The sequence below is a fragment of the Solea solea genome, chromosome 16 (genome assembly GCF_958295425.1).
Source record: "Solea solea chromosome 16, fSolSol10.1, whole genome shotgun sequence".
NCBI lineage: Eukaryota > Metazoa > Chordata > Actinopteri > Pleuronectiformes > Soleidae > Solea > Solea solea.
The window spans coordinates 10,708,801-10,728,848 of NC_081149.1; the positions used below are offsets into that span (position 1 = coordinate 10,708,801).

At 39.8% G+C, this 20,048-nt stretch overlaps 2 protein-coding genes and 1 long non-coding RNA gene across 9 annotated transcripts in view; 2 read left to right on the top strand and 1 right to left on the bottom strand.

Moving 5' to 3' along the window:
* svilc (supervillin c) overlaps positions 1–10,526 on the top strand; it is a 25,122-nt gene extending 14,596 nt beyond the window's left edge. For all 6 annotated transcript variants that reach the window (XM_058653143.1, XM_058653142.1, XM_058653145.1 and 3 more), the window contains 19 exons: positions 37–69; positions 157–340; positions 1,119–1,276; positions 1,576–1,683; positions 1,788–1,924; positions 2,700–2,847; positions 3,408–3,553; positions 3,635–3,810; positions 4,368–4,512; positions 5,084–5,399; positions 5,527–5,678; positions 6,262–6,364; positions 6,465–6,669; positions 7,211–7,344; positions 7,450–7,605; positions 8,636–8,779; positions 8,872–8,984; positions 9,599–9,754; positions 9,982–10,526. In XM_058653143.1, the coding sequence (XP_058509126.1) occupies positions 37–69; positions 157–340; positions 1,119–1,276; positions 1,576–1,683; positions 1,788–1,924; positions 2,700–2,847; positions 3,408–3,553; positions 3,635–3,810; positions 4,368–4,512; positions 5,084–5,399; positions 5,527–5,678; positions 6,262–6,364; positions 6,465–6,669; positions 7,211–7,344; positions 7,450–7,605; positions 8,636–8,779; positions 8,872–8,984; positions 9,599–9,754; positions 9,982–10,026 (2,759 nt within the window). In that variant the 3' untranslated portion in view covers positions 10,027–10,526. The remainder of the gene's footprint in view (positions 1–36; positions 70–156; positions 341–1,118; positions 1,277–1,575; positions 1,684–1,787; positions 1,925–2,699; positions 2,848–3,407; positions 3,554–3,634; positions 3,811–4,367; positions 4,513–5,083; positions 5,400–5,526; positions 5,679–6,261; positions 6,365–6,464; positions 6,670–7,210; positions 7,345–7,449; positions 7,606–8,635; positions 8,780–8,871; positions 8,985–9,598; positions 9,755–9,981) is intronic.
* tmem98 (transmembrane protein 98) lies at positions 10,204–17,528 on the bottom strand. Of its 2 annotated transcripts, none has more exons than XM_058653150.1 (7): positions 17,322–17,528; positions 14,799–15,040; positions 13,584–13,715; positions 13,456–13,489; positions 13,243–13,358; positions 13,049–13,108; positions 10,204–12,607 (listed from the first exon to the last, which is right to left on the bottom strand). In XM_058653150.1, exons 2-7 carry the CDS (start codon positions 14,927–14,929, stop codon positions 12,406–12,408), a joined length of 675 nt encoding a protein of 224 aa, XP_058509133.1. In that variant the 5' UTR covers positions 14,930–15,040; positions 17,322–17,528; the 3' UTR covers positions 10,204–12,405. The 2 variants fall into 2 exon arrangements, with proteins under 2 accessions (XP_058509133.1, XP_058509134.1); XM_058653151.1 differs by lacking the exon at positions 17,322–17,528 and adding an exon at positions 15,290–15,671.
* A 36-nt stretch (positions 17,529–17,564) lies between these two features.
* The window catches only part of LOC131475210 (uncharacterized), a 47,894-nt gene continuing 45,410 nt past the window's right edge, over positions 17,565–20,048 (top strand). Inside the window, exons 1-2 of the long non-coding RNA XR_009242495.1 lie at positions 17,565–17,700; positions 18,937–19,063. This is a non-coding gene — a long non-coding RNA (uncharacterized LOC131475210). The remainder of the gene's footprint in view (positions 17,701–18,936; positions 19,064–20,048) is intronic.

Below are 20,048 nucleotides of genomic sequence, written 5' to 3' on the forward strand. Positions count from 1 at the left end.
TTTCTATAAATGGTTTGTTTTGTTGTTGTTTACCAGAGATGTCAGTGCAGTCTGTGATGGAATTTGAAGGTAAACAACACAAACAGATTGTGGTCCATGAATTTAAAAATACTCATTATTAAGTCTCATCATGTGTCCGTGTTCATCTGCTGCCAGCTCCATCGCAGGTGCAGGACGTGAAGGACGAGACGCCTGCGTGTGAATCCAGCACGACGTTTAACGGCGGTTTCTATAGCGATCAGCCGCCTCCATCAGCCTGTGCCTTCCCGCCCTGTGGGGACGGTGCAGCTACAGAGAGCGAGCAGGACCTGGGTGTCTTCTGCCAGACCAACACACCCATGTGAGACTTTTTTTAAACTCAGTTAAACTCTGAATTATTATTAGGTTAATTATTAAGCAGGCCCAAAAATAAAAAAATATTATCTTTTATTGTTTTATATGTAAATCACAGTAGGACATGATGATGATATGAATGTTGATAATATCAGATAAAATATAGGACATATTATCCATAAAAAGTTTAACAAGAACAGTTCATTTTATAGAGGTTTGATTGTGGAGTTGACAAAAACATGTGGTTTGGGTTTTTTCAGTATTTATTTTTATATATTCTTGCCATTTCAAAGTATCTGTTTATATATTATATAATCACCTTCTTTTTTTCTCTTCTCTTTTTTCTCTTTTGTGACAAATATTTTACCTTTACATTTGTTTGTCAACTAAAATTTTAATAATTTAATACATTTTAAAACAACAAAATTGTGTTTAATGTATTGCCAATAATAATCATTAACTTTTATTTATAATAACCAAGTCCATGCGTGTGAAAATGTGTGTGTGTGGGTGTGTGCAGGTATTACTAATGTTGTGGGGACCTATAACTGTTTACACAGTCACATTCCCACAACGTAAATGACTACATTTTTAGGTGGAGATATGTTTTAATGTTAGGTTGAGGTTAGGGTTAGAGTTAGGGTTAGGGTAAGGTTAGGTTCAGGGTTAGGATTAGGCCAGTAGTAATTGTGGTTAAGTCTCCAGGAAATGAATGTAAGTCAATGCAATGTCCCCTCAAGTCATGAATGTCCAACGTGTGTGTGTGTGTGTGTGTGCGCGTGCAGACTGACGTCAGCAGTAGCAGAACACAGGAGGTCGGTGCGTCCGTCCCGTCGTACTCAGGGTTCCAGAAATCCTCTGAGGGCGCTCGCTGCCAGAAACGACATCAGGCAGGACTTCATGGCAGACAGAGCTGCTGAGGAGAGAGCACAAGCTGAGAAGAGTGAGGGGACATTTTTGCATTTTAAAATCCTTCTATTGAACTTTAAAGCCCTTAGTAAGACTTAAGAAGTCCTTCTTATCTTTCTGATTGGCTTTTAACTATCAGCCCTGGAGAACCCTCAGGTTTTCCATCCATCCATCTAATTTTTACTTCACTCTTTTGTTACTTTTTTTTTTAGAAATTCTGCACATTTTCTGCAGAATTATTACTTTTGTATTGTTGAATGCATTATTACTGTGTTGTAAACCTACTACTATCACTCAAGTTCACTCAACCCGTGTTTGTGTTCCTTCCTACAGAGTGTAAGAACTCCTCTGCAGCCACATCAGAAAACTGCCTCCTCTCCTCAGATGCAGCTCAGATGTCTCACCCTCCCTTCAGCAGCCTGATGCTCATTCATATCAAAGGTCAGGAAAGATGTGATTTCTCGTGTGTGTGTGTGTGTGTGTGTGTGTGTGTATGATCTCTGTGTGTTCAGGCATTTAACGTTAAAAGCTGCCTTTGGTGACAGGACGGTGGCATGTGCAGGCTCGTCTGGTGGAGCCCTCGGTGCGCTCACTGAACAGTGGAGACTGCTTCCTGTTGGTCACTCCAGAGCACTGCGTGATGTGGAGCGGAGAGTTTGCCAGCGAGCAAGAGAAAGCCAAGGTACCAGCGAGACAAGGACGTTAATGTGATGGTTTTGCATTCAATTTCAAGCTATAGAGGGATAAGATGTGCAAATAGATATTTTATAGACATTTTTAAGAGTCATTTTTGGAGGCTTGAAATGTTTGCGATGTATTATGTCTTTATAAATTAAAGTCTCATTATATTGTGGTTGTACTGTACAAAACACAATGTAATGTATACAGTGATAAAATATGAGTTTGGAAGCCCCTAAAAAGCATAAAAAAACTGCACATTTTTAGCAATGTTTGCAGTTAAATACTGTAAAAAGGAAAACTGTATTTCTACTGTATGTTTCTATATACAGTATGTTTTATACATAGTAAAATGCAATTATTGCTCACAAATACAGCCGACATAAGGGATATTTCATTCTTGGATTCACACATACATTTAAAACAATTACAGGGTGACAAATAAGACAAGATTATTTTTATTATTTATTATTTATTAGTCCCGCAATGGGGACCTTTACAGTGTCACAGCAGCGAAGATAAAGGTAATAAATAATAATAATAAAAAAGAGAACATAATTGACATTAAGTTACTGGAATATATACAGTATGAGCTTGATATTTGCAGTATAAACAGGATTGAACATGAGATATCGTATATGTATATTGCTATATAATGTAGAATTTAATTATGAATCATCATCAGGTGTAACATCATAGTTTTAACTAGTATGTTACCATCCAGTCTCATAGTGTATGAGAACATTAGCATAAGAATCTTACAATCTATTGTTTTGCAGGGTTTGGAGCTGGCGTCGTTCATCCAGAGCCACAACGATCTCGGCTGTCACGCCTCGCAGGTCGTTCATCTGGAGGAGGGTCTGAACTCTGACGGCAGTGCGGCTGCAGAATTCTGGAACCTCCTGGGAGGAAGGACACAGTACAGAGGTCAGTGTCTTTACATATCATTCAAAAAAAAGAATAATAGTGCTTGTCCATCTATTAAACCAACAAAAGAGAAGGCAAAAACTACACATAGATCTGTTTTTTTTTCGTCTTCTTACGTGTTGTTGAGTCAAAGTTATGATTCATTTTATATTGCATATTTAAATAATAATTATTATAACAAACAGTTTTTCTTTTTTTTCATTAATTTAATTTTTTTTATTTTTGTTTGTAAAAATGAGCCAAACAAACTTTGAACTTTGACATATTTTCAAATTTCAGAAATTATTTCCAATTAAAAAAAAAATGTAATACCTTTTGCTCATAAAGTTTCATATATATAATAATATATAATATAAAATTTCATCAGATTGCCTATAGGTTGTGCGGAAAAAAAGGTTTTAAGACACTCTATATTGCACGTTCGTTCTTATAGCCTCTGTATATATACATTTTACCAAAGTAATGGAAAACAGCAGCCTAAATACTCGGTGTTCTAAGGGTTAATGTCTGCATCACCAGAAAAAGTCATGAAACTGTGAATCATGGTTTTCTGTTTCCAGGAGCTGGTGCACCAGAGGAGGATGAGCTGTATGAGCGCGGTATGGCAGAGTCCAACTGTGTGTACAGGCTGGTGGAGAACAGGCTGGTGCCTCATGAACAAGCCTGGGCCTCCATCCCCACCGTCTCCCTGCTGGGCTCCACGGAGGTCTGAGTTTCCCGTCTGATCCGTAGTGTTTCACAAAATGTAGGATCGTATTAAACTGCCTGTGTGTGTGTGTGTGTGCAGGCCCTGGTGTTTGATTTCGGCAGTGAGGTGTACCTGTGGCACGGACAGGATGTTCCCTGCAGCAGCAGAAACGTCGCTCTCCAGCTGACTCACCAGGTGTGGGCCGGCGCTTACGACTACAGCAACTGTCGAGTCAACCCACTGGATCCCACACAGTGTAACCCCGGCATACAGCTGTGAGTCCATGCTGCAGGCAAAGATACGAGTCAAGCTTTTAGCCTGTGCTTCACAAAAAAAACAACATATACCAGAGACGGAGAGTGAACTGAAAGTATCCTCCATATGCATCTGAAATCAACTGCTGAACACACTGTTACATTTGAATATTTTCTGCAGCTGGTTTTACTTTGATCAAGTGAATATAAACTTAAAAAAATAGCAAATGGTTTGACTTTTGTGGCCAATACACACGGTATTTCACAACAACTCATGTTTTCTGTAGTTATACTATACATTTTGTACATGTAAACATGTAAACACCCAAACATATGATATGGTATGCACCAATATAGTGTTAACAGCCCTAGATTCATACTCCATAAACAGTGTGTGTAGGAACAAGAGATAAATTCCTCTTCACCTAAACTAAGGCAGGTTGATATGATGGTGGATTCAGTCTCTAATGAAACATGTTGTAACCATTTCCACTGTAGATTTACTCGACATTATCATATTTGCATTGGGTCTCCTGTAAAACTAGTGTGGACGCTGACCTTTCTGCGTCTGTCCTCAGGAGAGGCGAGGGTCGTCCCAGCTGGGCGCTGTTCAGTGTCCTCACAGAGGACAATGAGACGGCTCTGTTCAGAGAGAAGTTCAAAGACTGGACGGACAGACGCACAGGCAGGACGGGAGCTGCTTCAGTGGACAACGATACACAGGTTCATCTCAAAATAAATCATATGTTGATATTGTCATATAGAGAGACAGAAATCTTTTTTTCTTTTTCATTATCAGAATCTACCATGATCAGCATCTCTTCTGTAGGACAAAGACATCTTTTTAGAGTTTAAAATAATACTACTTAAAGGTCCAGTGTATAAGAATTAGTGACAGTTAATGGTGCAACTGCAGATTGTAACAAACATAGAACTTCTACACTCATCCCTCTCTTTCCCAAGCATGTCAGGGATCTACAGTGGCCTTAGTGTACCAGCAATGATGTTGTTCTTCCTTGTTAACATTGTAAGCTTCTGTTACAAATATAAAATGCACACTCTGGCTGGTTTATTTGTTCAGGCTGCTGTAGAAACATAGCGGTGTAAGATAGTTTAAGCAGTCATACACTTATACAGACATTCTTTTCGGTAGTAACCCACCTAAATGTTACACTGGACATTTAATACAGAAGAAATGGAGGAAAACACCTCACTCTCTTATAATGAATGGATGATGACAATGTCTCCCCCTCCGTCTCTCTCTCTCTCTCTCTCTCTCTGTCTGTCTCCACAGTCTGTCCCAGCTCCAGCTCAGTCCGTCTCCCCAGCGTCAGACCTGCTCTCTCCCTGTGACGCTAAGGCCCTGGTGTCGGGTCAGTCGCTGAAAGGAGACGGCCTGGTCCATAATGTGCTGGGCGGGATCGACGTCCACAGAGGGTACGCCGTCCTCACGCTGGAGGGTGGACCTCGGATGGAGCTGGGAACGGTAGCGGTGGACACCTGGCACGTGCAGGAGTTTGACGACAGTGAAATTCCCGTGGCGAGCACGGGACAACTTCACGAGGGAGACGCCTACGTCGTCCGCTGGACGTACAGCGTCAGTGCTGCCGGTCTGTGTCATTCAGAACAACATTCTCAGGCTTCAAACGCCCTGTTTTTGGTTTCTTGTGATGTCAAATCCAATCAGTGGCCTCGTATGAAACTGGTGAAGACTTTTTTCTCTGTTTTGTGTTTCAGACGAGATGAACGGTTCAGATGAATGTAGCTCAGGTCCAACGCAAAAAGAAAACACCGCCTTCTTCCTGTGGCGCGGTCGTCATTCCAGCGCCAGTGGACGTGACACCGCTGCTTTCCTGTCGATTGGTATGAACAACCTGGAAGAGTCGCAGGTAAAAAACTATCGCTCACTCTTGTGATCATTTTACTCAAATAGATTCATGATTCAAAGAGTTCAAAGAGTTCAAAGAGTTAACTGTCACATGTGCAGTAAGAAAACAGATTTCTCTGTGCAATTAAAATATTTCTTTGCTGTCCACACAAATGCCGAGTTAAAAGTAAAAAGAAGCAGATAAATAGTTAAAATACATAAATAGTTAAAGTAATAAAAGAACACACAATAACGACAGTAGGAAATGCAATAGAAAGGAAATAGACATCTGTTATATGCAATGAAATCTAAGTATCTGATATGTACATATAATAGAAAAAAAAACACTGTTGAAATAAATTCACACACTCAACAAACTATCTTGCCATATTTAATGTTTGGAAATCTTTGTAAAGAATTTGGCAAAAGTGTTTTTGCAACCATCATGATTTAGGCTTGACAAGACGATTGTCCTGTGTATGTGATTGCTCTGCCACTAAGAACCTGGTTGCATATTTTGTGGCCTTAAAAATCTTGTTTTTTTACCTTTATAAAAATACCACTTTTCCCCTGAGGATTGTCATTTGTTTGTTGTGTGGTTGCAGGTGCTTGTACCTCAGGGGAAGGAGCCTCCTTGTTTCCTGCAGCTTTTCCAGGGAGGCCTGGTCATTCATAGGGGCAAACGCGAGGAAGACTCCACTAATGCAGGTACAGTCATCTCACCTTTTTTTATTTTTTCCTCGCTCTCTGCTTGTTTTACTTTTTAATGTTTTTTTTATTTGAACATGTTCTGCATTAATTGTGGCAGCGTGGCGTCTGTTCTGTGTGCGAGGGGAGCTGCCAGAGGAAGGATCGCTGTTAGAGGTGGACTGCTGCTGTGCAGGCCTGCGCTCCAGGGGCTCTGTTGTACTGCTGAACAGCCAGCAGGGGGTGCTGTACCTCTGGACTGGTTGTAAAGCCCAGGCAAGCACCAGAGAGGTCAGCAAGAGGGCAGTGGAGCGCATCTCGCAACTGTGAGTCACCAGTGTTGTCATGTAACGAAGTACAAAAATCATGTATCTGTACTTTACTTTGTTATTTGTATTTCTAACAACTTTTACTTTTACTCCAACACATTTCCTGTAACTATCTTTGTTACTTGTTACTACCAATTAAAATCAGAAGAAGAAGACATGGATTGAGTGTCTAGCTCAAAGACACATATAGACTAGCAGAATCAGAAATTGAACCCACAACCTTCCAGTTGAAAGACAAGTCATCCTACCACTTATCCACCATGGCTCAATCCTAACTCCTTACATTTTGAATACTTTTACGTTTACTTAAATTGCTTTTGGTACTAAAGTACAGTAAATGTCATATACTTTAAGACGTTTACTTAGGTAATATTAGAAAAAAATGACTTCAACTTCTACCAAAGTCATTTTCTGGTAAGATACTTATACTTTTATTCAAATATCCATTTACGGTACTTTATACAAGACTGTAAATCACATATACTTGATTAACTTTTAAAGGTTTTCTATGTTTGAGGTGTGTCTCTGTGTGCATCAGGTGTCCACCGGAGCTGGGACTCAGTAAAAGCTGTCCTGTGAAAGTGGAGGCGATAGAGGAGGGTTCAGAGCCGCCAGACTTCTGGACAGCACTGGGACAGATGGACAGGAAGGCCTATGACTGCATGCTGCAAGGTAGGAACCTTTCTTTCTTTCTTTCTTTCTTTCTTCCTTCCTTCCTTCCTTTCATCTCACCTCAGGACATTTTGTCTGTGTGTGTGTGTGTGTGTCTCCTGTCAGATCCAGGGAAGTATAACTTCACTCCTCGTCTCTTCCATCTGAGCGCCGCCTCTGGGAGATTTCAGGGGGAAGAGCTGCAGAGTCCATGTCGGCTGCCGGGGCTTGTGACGGCAATGCCGTTTGTCCAGGAGAGTCTGTACTCTGTCCCACAGCCAGGTGAGAGCAAACATGTTCGATATGTAACACACACACACACAAAAACTTGTTTCTTATTCTCTAACAGCTCCATATACTCAGATCTGTTGTTACACGATGTAAATACACACAGTACACGTTTTAATTTGCTGTAAATAACATTGAGCTTGAAGGTTTAAGCGACCATAACATTATAAAATATAAGTAAGAAATGTATACATTTACTTCCAAAAAGCCCAACATCTCACGGAGACATTAAAGTCAAACTTAACATGATAAACTAATTCAGGTCTCTGATGATTTAATGTCTGCTTTATCTTTCTATGTTCTCTGTTCTCTAAGTGAATTAAAAATGCAGAAAGAAGTTGTTTTCCGTGAGCTGCAGTCGCTTTAATCAGCTGATAAATTAAAGCCTAATTATTACTGCTTTGTGCTTTGTTCCTTGTCTGCATTGGGTCTAGTTTCCATCTGTCTGTTGTGTTTGTATTTATTGGCTTTCTGTGTTATTTGTCGTTTATGTTGTTGTCCAATGTATTGTCACACCCTGATTTCACGAATACAAACGTACCAAAAACTGCATTTAAATAAAAGATATAAAAATAAAATACAAAAAAAAACAACTGTATTTGTAAATTAAGTCAAATAAGCCTTGTTTCTGGAAAATGTTGCTTTTAAAAAATAAGCAACAAAAGGAAAAAATTATCTTGGCAAGCAAGTTTGGCACTACAAGGTATTAAGGATGTGTTAAATAGGTGAAATTCTAACATATATATTCTTAAAGTCAGCTTAATCAAGTAAAGGAAGATTCATTTTAAGTAAATATGTCTTACATGACAGAATGTAATGACAACTTTCTTAAATTCTGTCCAGTTTTGTCTAGTTTTTGGCCTGTTTTTCTTCATTTTATGGAGCATTACAGTCAGGAAGTGGCTACAGATTTACAAGCTAGTTTTAAGAATTCTGGCCAAGTAAAATTAGTTTTACCCCATTGTCAAAAAGAACATTTAAATCAATTTAAAGGTCTTCTGTGTTTCTCTTGTCCGTCCACCAGCCTTGTTCTTACTTGACAACCGTCTGGAGGTCTACCTGTGGCAGCGGGGTCAGCCTGAGCAGACTCAGAGCTCAGCGTTGGCCTGGAGCCGCTGGAACAGTGAGAGGAAGTGTGCCATGCAGACGGCGCTGCAGTACTGCAAAGGTATGAGGCAGGAGACGGAAGAAATACAGTAACAGTGTGTTTGCCAGTGCTCGGATGAATTTACAGAACCGCTGTTGTGCTCTGCGTCTCAGAGATGAACCCGAGACGTCCACCTCAGGCTTATCTCATCTTTGAGGGTTCTGAACCGCTCACCTTCACCAACGTCTTCCCTCACTGGGAGAGAAACCTGGGACCTCACACACAGGTACAACAACCAAACACACAATCAGCTGCTGTATGTAAGTGTGTATAAAACCTTCAAACTTTAACCCATCATTAATTTTTAGCCCTTATTACCTTTAACTTTATATTTACCCCTAAAAGAAAATAAAGATCTTCTTTTAACTTTTAACAGTTTTATTATTCTAATGTTGTTTTATCCTCGCTGCTTATCACCTTCTATTTCCATGTCAAGTCCTTTATGAATTATTATTATTATTATGTTTAGTTGTAAGAAAAGAATTAGTCCACATTCATTCACATTAAACACAGTGACAGTTTGTGGATTTGATTTAGATTAGGATCTAAATCCAACTTTCTGTTTGTAATCAGTTATTCTTATTTTTCTGGTGTTTGGAATACATTAAAAACAAAAACATTGCTTTCATTTTGCCTTCCAAAACACCCATAATTTGTTTTTAAATGAATGAGTCACATGCTGTGGTTACAAATTGAGAAGAAATGATGCATCTTACCCAATTAAGTAGTGACTTATTCTGCAATGCTTATCTAATATTTATTCATTTCTGTCTTGTAAATTCACTCAGTCGACCGATTATCTGTACTGACATGTTATTGGGTGTTTCCGATGATTATCAGGGCGACACAGACAGAGGAAAGCTGACCTTGGTGCAGGACGCCCTGGCCCAGCTCATGAGGACCCAGTACCCTCTGGAGGAGCTGCTGCAGAACCCTTTACCTGAAGGAGTGGACCCACAGCAGCTGGACATCTATCTGTCTGACCAGGACTTCCAGGTAAACTGACACAGCATCAGCATCAGCAGCATTGTGCAGTACTGTAATTCCACCAGCAGGTTGCAGTGTTCACCAGGTTTTTTTTTTTTTACAAATGAAATCATGACAACTTTAAATGTTTATAGTCATTTGCATGACAAAGTTTTATCTCAACCAAGCATTTATATTCTATTTTGTGATTTGATTATTTTTTCCTCCGTCAATAAATCACCACAATTATGTTTCAGACTGTTTTGGAAATGAAGAGAGATGAAGACACGCCTCCATTCTGAGCTGGAAGCTAATTGATCCGAGGAAAAGCAAAGGGTTGCTTTGCATGTGGAGGCAGACTGATGAGGACAACGCTGCTGCTGCTGCTGCGGCGGCCGACACTTACTCTTCCAGAGGAGAAGGAGACAAAAGGGTTTTTATCACCGTGTTGTTGCACAAAAGGACTAATCACAACATAATGAAAACAAGAAGGAAAAAAAAAATCCACTTTTATTTATGTCAGATTAGTATGATGTGTGGACTTTTTATCAGACATGGATTTCTCTGTAGCTTTTGTCCAGAGCTAAAGCAAAAAAACACATTTTCCTATGAAACTTCATTGTGTCTGTACAAAATCAGTGAGCGAAGAAAAAGACAAAAACAGTGCGTGGGAGTCAAAGGTCATCAGTAACAAACTGTGGAATAAGGATGAGAAAACAGGGGAGTGCTTATAAAAATATCAGTGCTAATAATAAACAAAGTAAACAAGAGAAAACTAAAAATAAAAGGCTTACCACTTTCAGGTTCTGATTTACTATTAAGTGCCGTTTTTTCTTCCTCACGTAAGGATTGTCACACTGTGACCACACAATATTTGCATTTTTAGACAGTTGTGGGTCACACGATGCGCTCATGTGTTCATTTGTCTGCCGGCCATTAGTTTACAAAGGTTTGTGCCATGTGTGGCGTAACCCTGAGCCCATGTGTTCACAGTGGCTGTGGGTAAATGCCTTATTAAGGCTCCACAGGGATTCACTAATAGTTATGCATGAGGGAACAGGAAGACATGCTCCAATAACATCCCTCTGGTCCAAAACAACACGCTCATTCTGCTTCACCTGAATCAACACGCTGTTCAAAACACGCTTGTAACATGGAAAAAAACACACACACGACAAACTGTGTCGGTACAAAGTTAATGACGGAAAAACATCACCTGTGCTAACAAATGATGCGCTTGTAGGTCACATGTAGATAAAACCACATTACATTTCATACCACGGTTTAAATGACAGAAAATGTGTTTATCAACTACTAAATTCATTGATGAATTGGTTTGATTTGTTTCAGTAAACTGATAATGTCTGTAAACAAAACAAGACATTTGAGGTCATCGTTGTTTTTTAAGGCTTTGGGGGACACTGAATTTTCAACAAATCAATTAACTGGTAAAATAATCCACTGATTAAGCTACGTTATTAGGACGCCTGCTTTTTTTTTTGACTTAATATCTTGCATAAATATTTAAAAAAAGGACATAACTCTACCGAGTAATTTGTTTTGATTATATAACTGAAACATTAATGTTACTAGAATTCTTTCTTGGTGAGAAACCAGTTCCATTTTAATGGCAGACTATGTTGTCACAGCAAAATTAAGGGATGAGCTGATACGATACTTAGTCTCTGTATTGTCTGATGCTTATTTCTTAGTCACACAGTTGGAGAATTATGTCTTTGAAATGGCTGTAGGTGGTAAATGTATCAGCACACACAGGCTTTGTATAAAATAACTGTGATTACATCTCTCAGTGTGCAGTTTGCAAGAAAAGATTAGAAGAAGACTCAGACTGATATTGATGTATCATCTGACATGAGTCTACATGTTCGGTAGATGCTCATGTCTTCTACTCTGGACCACAGTGCTCGGCTAACTCATACTGCTCGTATAATAACTTTCAACAGGAGGAGATACCAGATTGTCATTAATCATAATTCAATACAGTGATGACACACAAGCACATTAATCATCTGGAATGTGGGGAGAAAAAAAACACACAAAAACACAGATAATATGCTATAAATGTATCAGAGGGACATTTGTGAGCATCCACATGCCACGCAGACATGTCAGGTTAGCCTTTCACTGGTCCACTGAGTTGGAGCTCCCTGGCTAACTGGGTGTTATTTTCCCCAGAATGGATTAGCTGACTAAGCCTCCATGTGACTGAGCAGTGCAGGAGAGATTGGATTTAGGCTCACTGCTGGGTGATGGTGCACTCAAGAAGAAATTTCCAAAGGCCCTTTTCACTTGCAGGCAGCTTACATCTTTAGCAGAACAACTCCCACCCAAAAAAACATCTGTTGTTCCGCTACAGACAAAGGAAAACTCTGTTTGTGATGTGTCACATTTGCCTGTTGGTAATGAACTTACTCTTTAGTGAATAAGAGGTCATCTGTAGCCCTCATATGGTTAAAAAAAACTAAAGTTGTGTTCAAATGGAGAATGGAGTCCTTGAATCCACCACCAAGTCTGTTTACTCATCAGACTTCACTATTGCTTTGGACAAATATTTGCCTGTTGTCTATAAACAGAGTGCAGAAATGTAGAAAGGGAAAGCAGCTCAAGGACAAAACAGACCCGTTCTCATGGCCGTCTGTCTGCTGCTGTCAGTGTCAGCTCTAAATGGCCTGCTCTCTCTGTGCCTCAGCTCCAGGTATGCCTCGTTCCGGTTCAGAGGCCAGCGCCGCCTCACGCAAAACCACCATGTGGTCCTCGGCGGCAAGGAGCGACTGGTCGATCCAGTCCATGCTGCCCGTCATGTGACAGGCGTTGCGGGTGACCAGCACCAGGTGGCTGACTGAGAGGAGCAGAGCGTTGGCCCTGGAGAGAAGGGACGGGTTTGATTTAAGGCATAGAACGGGTAGTGCTGTAGATTTTAAATATAAACAAATGTCCTGTATCCTAATTAAGCTCCACACACACTCGTAGATAGAGGCGCCCATGATAGGTTTCAGTAGTGCTTGTCCCCGCCTGCCCCTGCTCTGCTGCTGTATACAAACAAACGCTCCCTCAGTCAGTCCCTCACATCGACAACAAAAACGACTAAAAGACACATACTGCAGCTTTAAATATATGAGCGATTGACAAACCTCATTGTTTTCCTAGCAGAGGAATTTAACAACCCTGTATTACGTAGTTTGTTTATCTTTTAGAGATTAAGGATTAATCATTTCCAGCTTCCTCCTGATTCCAGATCAATAAATGCAGCAGCGAGTCTTCGCTATTAATCCTCTCTAATGGTGGAGGAACAGATGTGATTACCTGGCATCAAGGAGGATCGGGTCCAGAGGAGGGTACATGGATCTGACCACATCATCCACCCTGTGTGACAGGACAGTGGAGGTGTGAGGGAGGAGGAGGAGGAGGAGGAGGAGGAGGAGGAGGAGGAGGAGGAAGCAGGTTAGCTCATGTCGTTGACACCGTGACAGAGACATGTGTTAAAGTGTGAGCATCACCTCGGGCTGATGCGTTTTGCCACAGTGATAATGTCACTGAGGCTGGCCGGCGCTTTAACCTTCGCCCCAGAGCCCATCGTCATGGCAACTAGCTTCTCCGTCAAAGTGTGGCAAATCTGCATGTGGACAAACAGTGTTTCGGTCCTGCAATGAAGTTAATCCATCACGATGACAAAATAATATACTTGTAAGTTGGAAATGCCTGAACTGTACCTTTAGGATGGAGATGCAGTGAGAGACCAGACCACTGTTGGAGAAACATAAGAGAATCAAACAATTACAATGTATGACATACAATAGTCTCACAGATAGAAGTAACATCAACTGGTGCCAAGACGTACGAGGCGTCTTCTATCCAGTCCTCGTTCTCCAGGATGGCTTCGATGTGCGGGTTTGTGATGACGACGTCTTCCAGCTCCAGCTCCGACGGTTCACTCTGAGTCTCCATGGCTCCGATCAGATCCACAGTGGGTCTGTGACACACCACGAGTCAGAGCAGAGGAAGGAAAATTAACTCCTGTGTCCGACTGTATGTAACACGTTTACTTATTATACACAGACTGGGAATTCCAGGTTACCTCGCGATACCATACATGGTCCACGCTGCCAATAATGTCATAATCAATATATTGCTTATAATGATACATCACGCTGTCTGTCAATCTGAAGAAAACAGACAGTGTGGCACAAAGTTAATAAAGTCCATGGAGCATCTCTTAACGTAGCTTTCTCTGCCATTATCCAGTGAGTGAAACTGGCAAGGACTGTACTTTAGAGCACCTTAATTTGTTCATTTAAATATCAATATTTGTCCCCACGTACTGATTATTGTATTGCATGAGGAAGGAAGACGATAAATTACCCAAAACGATATTTGACTCACCCCTAACAGACTAATAATACGATTTTTAAGTTAAGTTTCACCCTATAATGTTATATAATTTGGTAAAAACTTCATCTGTTTACAGAGATTCAAAAATGCCTGATACTGAATGGATAAACTCATGTGACAATAAGAGAAACCTACATGACTTCATTGTTTTTGTTTACTGCCATGACCTTATCTTTAATGTTTCCTTTCGAAACAGAGAAAATGAACTTCATTGATTACTGCCTGGTTACAAGGCCTACAACTAGCTATTATTATTATTTTCATCATCGATTAATCTGTCGATTCTTCGAGTAATTGCTTGGTCCATAAAATGCCAGAAAATGTTGATCAGTGTTTCTCAAACCTGGAAATGACGACATTCTCAAATGTCTTGTTTTGTCCACAAACTAAAATGATTGTGTTTTAATGATTTCTTTGTTAAATTGAGCAAATAAACCAGAAAATTCAGCTGAAAAATCAAAAAAACATTAAAAAAAACACTCTATTAATCGATTATCAAAATAGTTGACGATTAATTTAGTAACTGATTAATAATTGATTCATTGAGTAACTGTTCCAGTCCTACTATTGATTATTAGCAGCAGCTCAATAACTTTGATGAGGTCAATAAATGAAAACTCCTCTCTCCGACTCAAATTTCCAGTCTTTGTCTTGACTTACTGACCTTGAGTCAAAGTGGTACAGCAGATGATGAGGGTGGCAGTAGCGGTGTCTACACACCACCACCAGGGCGACGAAGGAGGCCAGGAAAATGGTGGCCAACACCCCAATGGCTACGATCACCACTGTCTCCATGGCGACCACAGCTCTCACATCGGCTGCAGGCGGCGAAACTCCTCGAAAAGGGAGAAGAGTACCAATCAGGGGCGGATGATTGTCCGAGCTCGATTATGGACGGGTCCTCATCTGCAGAGGAGAGAGTAAAAACGGGTGGTTTCAGTCTGATTGGGTGACATCGAACTGGAGAGGAGTGAAGATATCGCCGCACTTGAAGACATCACTTTGGGAGAAATTTCCCAAATTTGCATTTTTTAGGGTCTGCGTGGAGGAGAAATGCTATGAGCAGTGTTTGGTCCGTCTTTAAATACAGAACGACACACCTACACTACACACGTAATCTTTATCGGAGGACATAAAACTCTAAAGTGCACTTACCCTCGGTCTGCTCTAGAGACACACTCTTTCCTACACTCAGATAACCTCGCTCAACAACATACATATAACTTTGTGTTATAACTGCGTTTAAACACACAATCTCGACCTCTGCCACGAGCAAATCTCAAGAACAAAAACCCTGTGTGAACTCTGACCTCTTACACCTGCTGTTTAGTCCATGGCTGAGCCACTTTTGGATAAATCTGCCTCTCTTGTGTGTGTGAGTGTCAAGAATACAAGCTCCCTGCTCACTCTAGTCACTCATTAACCTGCCCTGCCCCATCTGACTGCTTGTGTGTAAAGGAAAGCTGTTATCGGATACTGTGACAGCTCTTGGAACGGAGTATAATTGATTTGTAATTAGACGTGACATTTTCAAAGCAGGGGAGGAATATCTCTGTGCCATTAAAGGCACAAATTACACACAGAGGAGCTGTACATCACTGCAAACCTGTATTTTTGCCCGGGCGATTATGTGAGATTCAGCCGTGGAATGCTGTAATTCTGTAATCAGATTAATGTGTGTTACACTCGCCTCGTATCATACAGGGATTTCTCCTGTTTCTCTCTCGCTCTCTCTCTCATGCCTGGGAGCTTTTGTAACTCGGCGTCTTTTCACGGGCTGTTGGTTTCCTCAAAGCTGTAAAAACCTCACGGCTAATAGGAAACACATAAAAGTAAACAATGTGATATTAGGGTGCAGAGAAAGTCCACAAGGCCACTCACTGTTCATCCAAACATCCTTTAGTGTGTGTCTGTAAGTGTGAGCTCATGATTATGAAAAAAAATATATCAAAATTTAAGGAAAAACTAAACACAAGTTGCCTCTAACTCTTAACACCCTGCAACTTTTTTTTTTTTCCAAATGTTTTTATTGAAAAACCGTATGATACTCACAATCAAAGAAATACAATGACCTTTTCCTTACCCTGCAACATTTTTTATGTAAAATGTCAAACTCCTGTTTTCTATTGGCTAAAGATAGAAATACTAAAGTAGTCGTCAACTATTTTTGATAAATGATTGTTCTGTTTTTATAATTAAAACAATCTTACTGAATTTTTAGCCTCCTAAATGTGAAAATTTTCTCGATTAATAATATGCAAAAATAATCATTAGCTGCTGTACACAACCATTGTTAATTAGACATTTTAACTTATTTTTGTTGGTTTTTATGTGTCTTATATTGTCTTGTGTGAGCTTTTTATTTATTCTGTGTTGATTTATTATTCTGTGCAGCACTTTGGTCCAAGTGTGGTTGTTAACAGTGCTTTATAAAAAAAGTTGGATAGGATTGGAGACATACTATACAGACAATACATTATATATATATAGATATATCTATATCTATATATATGTATAAAATAAACTTTATATGTGTGAGAGCAACTTACAGCAGCTCAGCAACCAGATCAAATAAATGAAATAAATACTGTAGAGAAGGTAAAAGGAAATATAATTAAATATAACTATAACTACAAATGTTTATTAGCTCTAGGTGTAAAAATATAAAAGTGGAACAAGTGATAAAAAAAACCAAGTCACTTTATTTGCACATGAAGGTAGACTTGTGTTGCAGTTTTGAGACTTGAAGCGTTATTACAAAATAAAAACACGGTCAAACTAAATGAAAAGAGCGAGATGATAAATGACAGAACCACTGGACCAACACTGGAGTAAAGTAATAACAACATATTTTATACAAAAGTGTGTCTGCTGAGGAGCAAATGTGTGTAAAATAATTAAAATAATTGATACAGACTGAAAAGTTAAACAGTGGTCGTTGTAAAGACACGTGAAGAAAACTCTGTGTTGTGTGTTAATCAGACAAATGAAAGAGTGTCTTCTTCCGGTGATGAAATATGAATAAGAACACACACAGAGAGAAATGCTCACTAATAACAGTTAACGCTTCCCTCTTCAGAAAATAACTTGAAAACCTGAAAACACGGACTCTACATACATGCAATTCACACTTTAAACGTTCACATGTCAAACCTAGAGCACTGTGAATGTGTTTTAGGTGACTTACCTGGACATTTTTGTTCTTTTTTGTCTGAATTCCTCTCAGGAGCCAAAGAAGTTTCCTCTGCCTCGGAAACGCGGAGCGCGGAGACGGCGCCGACATCTCCAAAACCTGGAGAACGCGCCGTGAACGCGCACAGAAGCAGTCCATTAGCTGTCTGTGAAAAAAAAAAAAAAACTCATTATCAACAAACTTTCCCAGCAGACACTCGGCCGCGCGCCTCGCCGCTGCTTGCTATGTCTGCGCACGGGCACGCGCTTCTCCTCCTCTCTACCACTGGAGAATTAATGGGCGCAAAGCGCGCCCGCGCTGCCACTTAAGCTAACGTTCAGTGTTAAGAACACGTGGTGGCGTAAAATAACCCAGGATGTGGTCATTAACGTAGGTAGGTTATTTCATGTAAACACACGTTTAAAGCCAATGGTTCATTTACTAATTTACCAATAAATGAATTCAAACCTTAAAGCGAAGTTTAGCCCTGAGGGAACGTTCTCGAAACGTTCGTTTTTTGGTTTGGTTTTAGCTAACCTTAGGAGAACATGGGCTAACGTTCTTGGAACATTTTGTGTTTTATACTCATCTTGTTTTAAAGTCACAGAGGTTTTTCTATATAGAAATATAGACCAACAAAACTATCGTACTTATCAGCAGATAAAAGACAGATTAAAAGAACAAAAAAGAAACAACTAGAAAGAGATTAGGAATAACACAGATATAAACAGATAGAAAACCACTGGAGAGTATGAGTAAGTCAAATAAAGTAAGTCAAATAAAATGACCAGGAAAGGAAATTATACCTTTACACAGGATAGAAAAGACCAAACAAACACATAACCAGCAAAGACGAAAATACTAACTACATGAAAATCATACAAAAAGACTAGGATGACAAAAATGACCAGACATACTAAATGATGATACACGGATAAAAATAAAACACAACAAATATGAAACTTAACACAAAGGGATACCAAATAACAAACAAATAGCTGAAAATCCAACAAAACAACTAGAACGAGTGAAAAACACATTGGCCATATACATACAAGAAAATAAAAACAAAACTAATAGAAAATATGCAAATGAATATAATCATGCTAGTATTAAAAACACTAGTTATAACTTCCTAATGGTACAAATGTGCATTTCTTTACCTTACGTGTCATTTAACTGAATATTTTTTGATTCTGACAATGCTCTTGTAGATGTCTGCTTTGTTTTTGGCTGTTTTCTAACATTTTGTTTATTTAAATTGTGGTGACATGGAAGTGAAACGGTCAATTTGCCTCAACATTTGTTAATATGTTCTGGAATTTGTAAAAATCGTTTCACATTTTGTACTAATGGGCAGGCCACTGTAGTAAATGAAACTGCAGATTGACTCACAGGATATTTTCGTTGCAGCCTTAGTTGGATTGGTTTAATTTAGTTTTACCACTGGGTGGCAGTAATGTGTAAGCTACAGCATTCTTGGCAACACTTTATTTGGACATGAGGAAGAAACAGTGTTTTGGTTTTTTTCTCTCCAAATGGGCAACACATTTTCCAAAGTTTCCACCTGACTGTTTGATGTTGCTCCACTGTGAGGACGTATATTAAGCAGCCATCACTCTGTCATTAGTGTTTTGGCAGGTTTGTCTTGCATCCTTAATCGCATCCAATGGATTGGATCATAAGAGAAATCTCCATCTGTTGTTAGGTTCTGGTGAACCTGTCTACCAGCTGCTGAGGCCTGCAGTCGACAGGAGGTAGGACATGATGCATGGTTTCCTTACAAGTCTCCTCACTCAAGTGTGCTTGTCAAAGGATGGAAATATCCTCGATGAAGGAGAAAGACTAAGCTAGTTCATTCAGATTACCGGGCTGACATGACCCAGATATTTTGTATAACGCCGTTTATTTTGTCAGGGAAATGCAATAATTAATTCGGATTTTCAAATCAGATTTGTGTCATGTTAAATTGTGGTCCTAGATCAGATATGTATCCAGTATGTGGCCAGTGAGAACAGTTGTATCAGAATCCATGTGTCTTTGTGCTGAATGTTGACGTCTTCCACGTGCAGCAAAAACATGGCAAAGTTCAATGCGATCATTTCTGACCTGTTACCCACTTCAATACTGTGTGGTCTCAGAATTTCACCTTTTGTGGTGTTTGTGGTGATTGGTGTAGTTTTAACTACTACACCAATCGCGTGGCCTGTGACAAATTTTGTTCTCCCAAGAAGAAGAAAATAAACAGCCCCAAACATGACTCAGCTACAATGCTTTTGCTGGTGTTTATTTACATGTTTACAGTAATGAGATATAGAGATTTTTTGTATTGTACCGGACTACATTTTTATCTTTTCGATATTTGATCCAGTGACTTTGACCTGTATCGGACTGATACTGATACTCATCCGTAGTTCTGCTTATCTGAAGTTAGCCTTAAACACTCAACAGAGATGGGAATAGATGCTCATCTGTGGTGTTTCAGACTGTCTGTTTTTGGCTGATTGATGTTCAGGGTGGAAGTGGTTTGGTTTATGGCCCCTGTGGTGTTTCGTGACATCTGCATGCTCTGTGCAGGCCACGGGGAAGAAGGGCATTCATTTTGTGTACATAGGAAAGAGGGTCTTCCTGTAACAGATGGGCTGTGGGTGGCCTTTGCGGAAGCTGTGGATCTGGAGCAGCTCTCTGATGATTGATCTATTGCTTGTTGTGCCTTAATCAGAGACAGTGGGAGACATTCTT

Excerpts from the sequence above, each read along its gene's own strand:
- tmem98 (XM_058653150.1), bottom strand. The coding sequence starts at position 14,929 with ATGGAGACAGTGGTGATCGTAGCCATTGGGGTGTTGGCCACCATTTTC. Across the intron at positions 13,109-13,242 it reads GCAAAACGCATCAGCCCGAG|GGTGGATGATGTGGTCAGAT; the intron begins GTGATGCTCACA and ends CCTGTCACACAG. Across the intron at positions 12,608-13,048 it reads CCGATCCTCCTTGATGCCAG|GGCCAACGCTCTGCTCCTCT; the intron begins GTAATCACATCT and ends CCTTCTCTCCAG.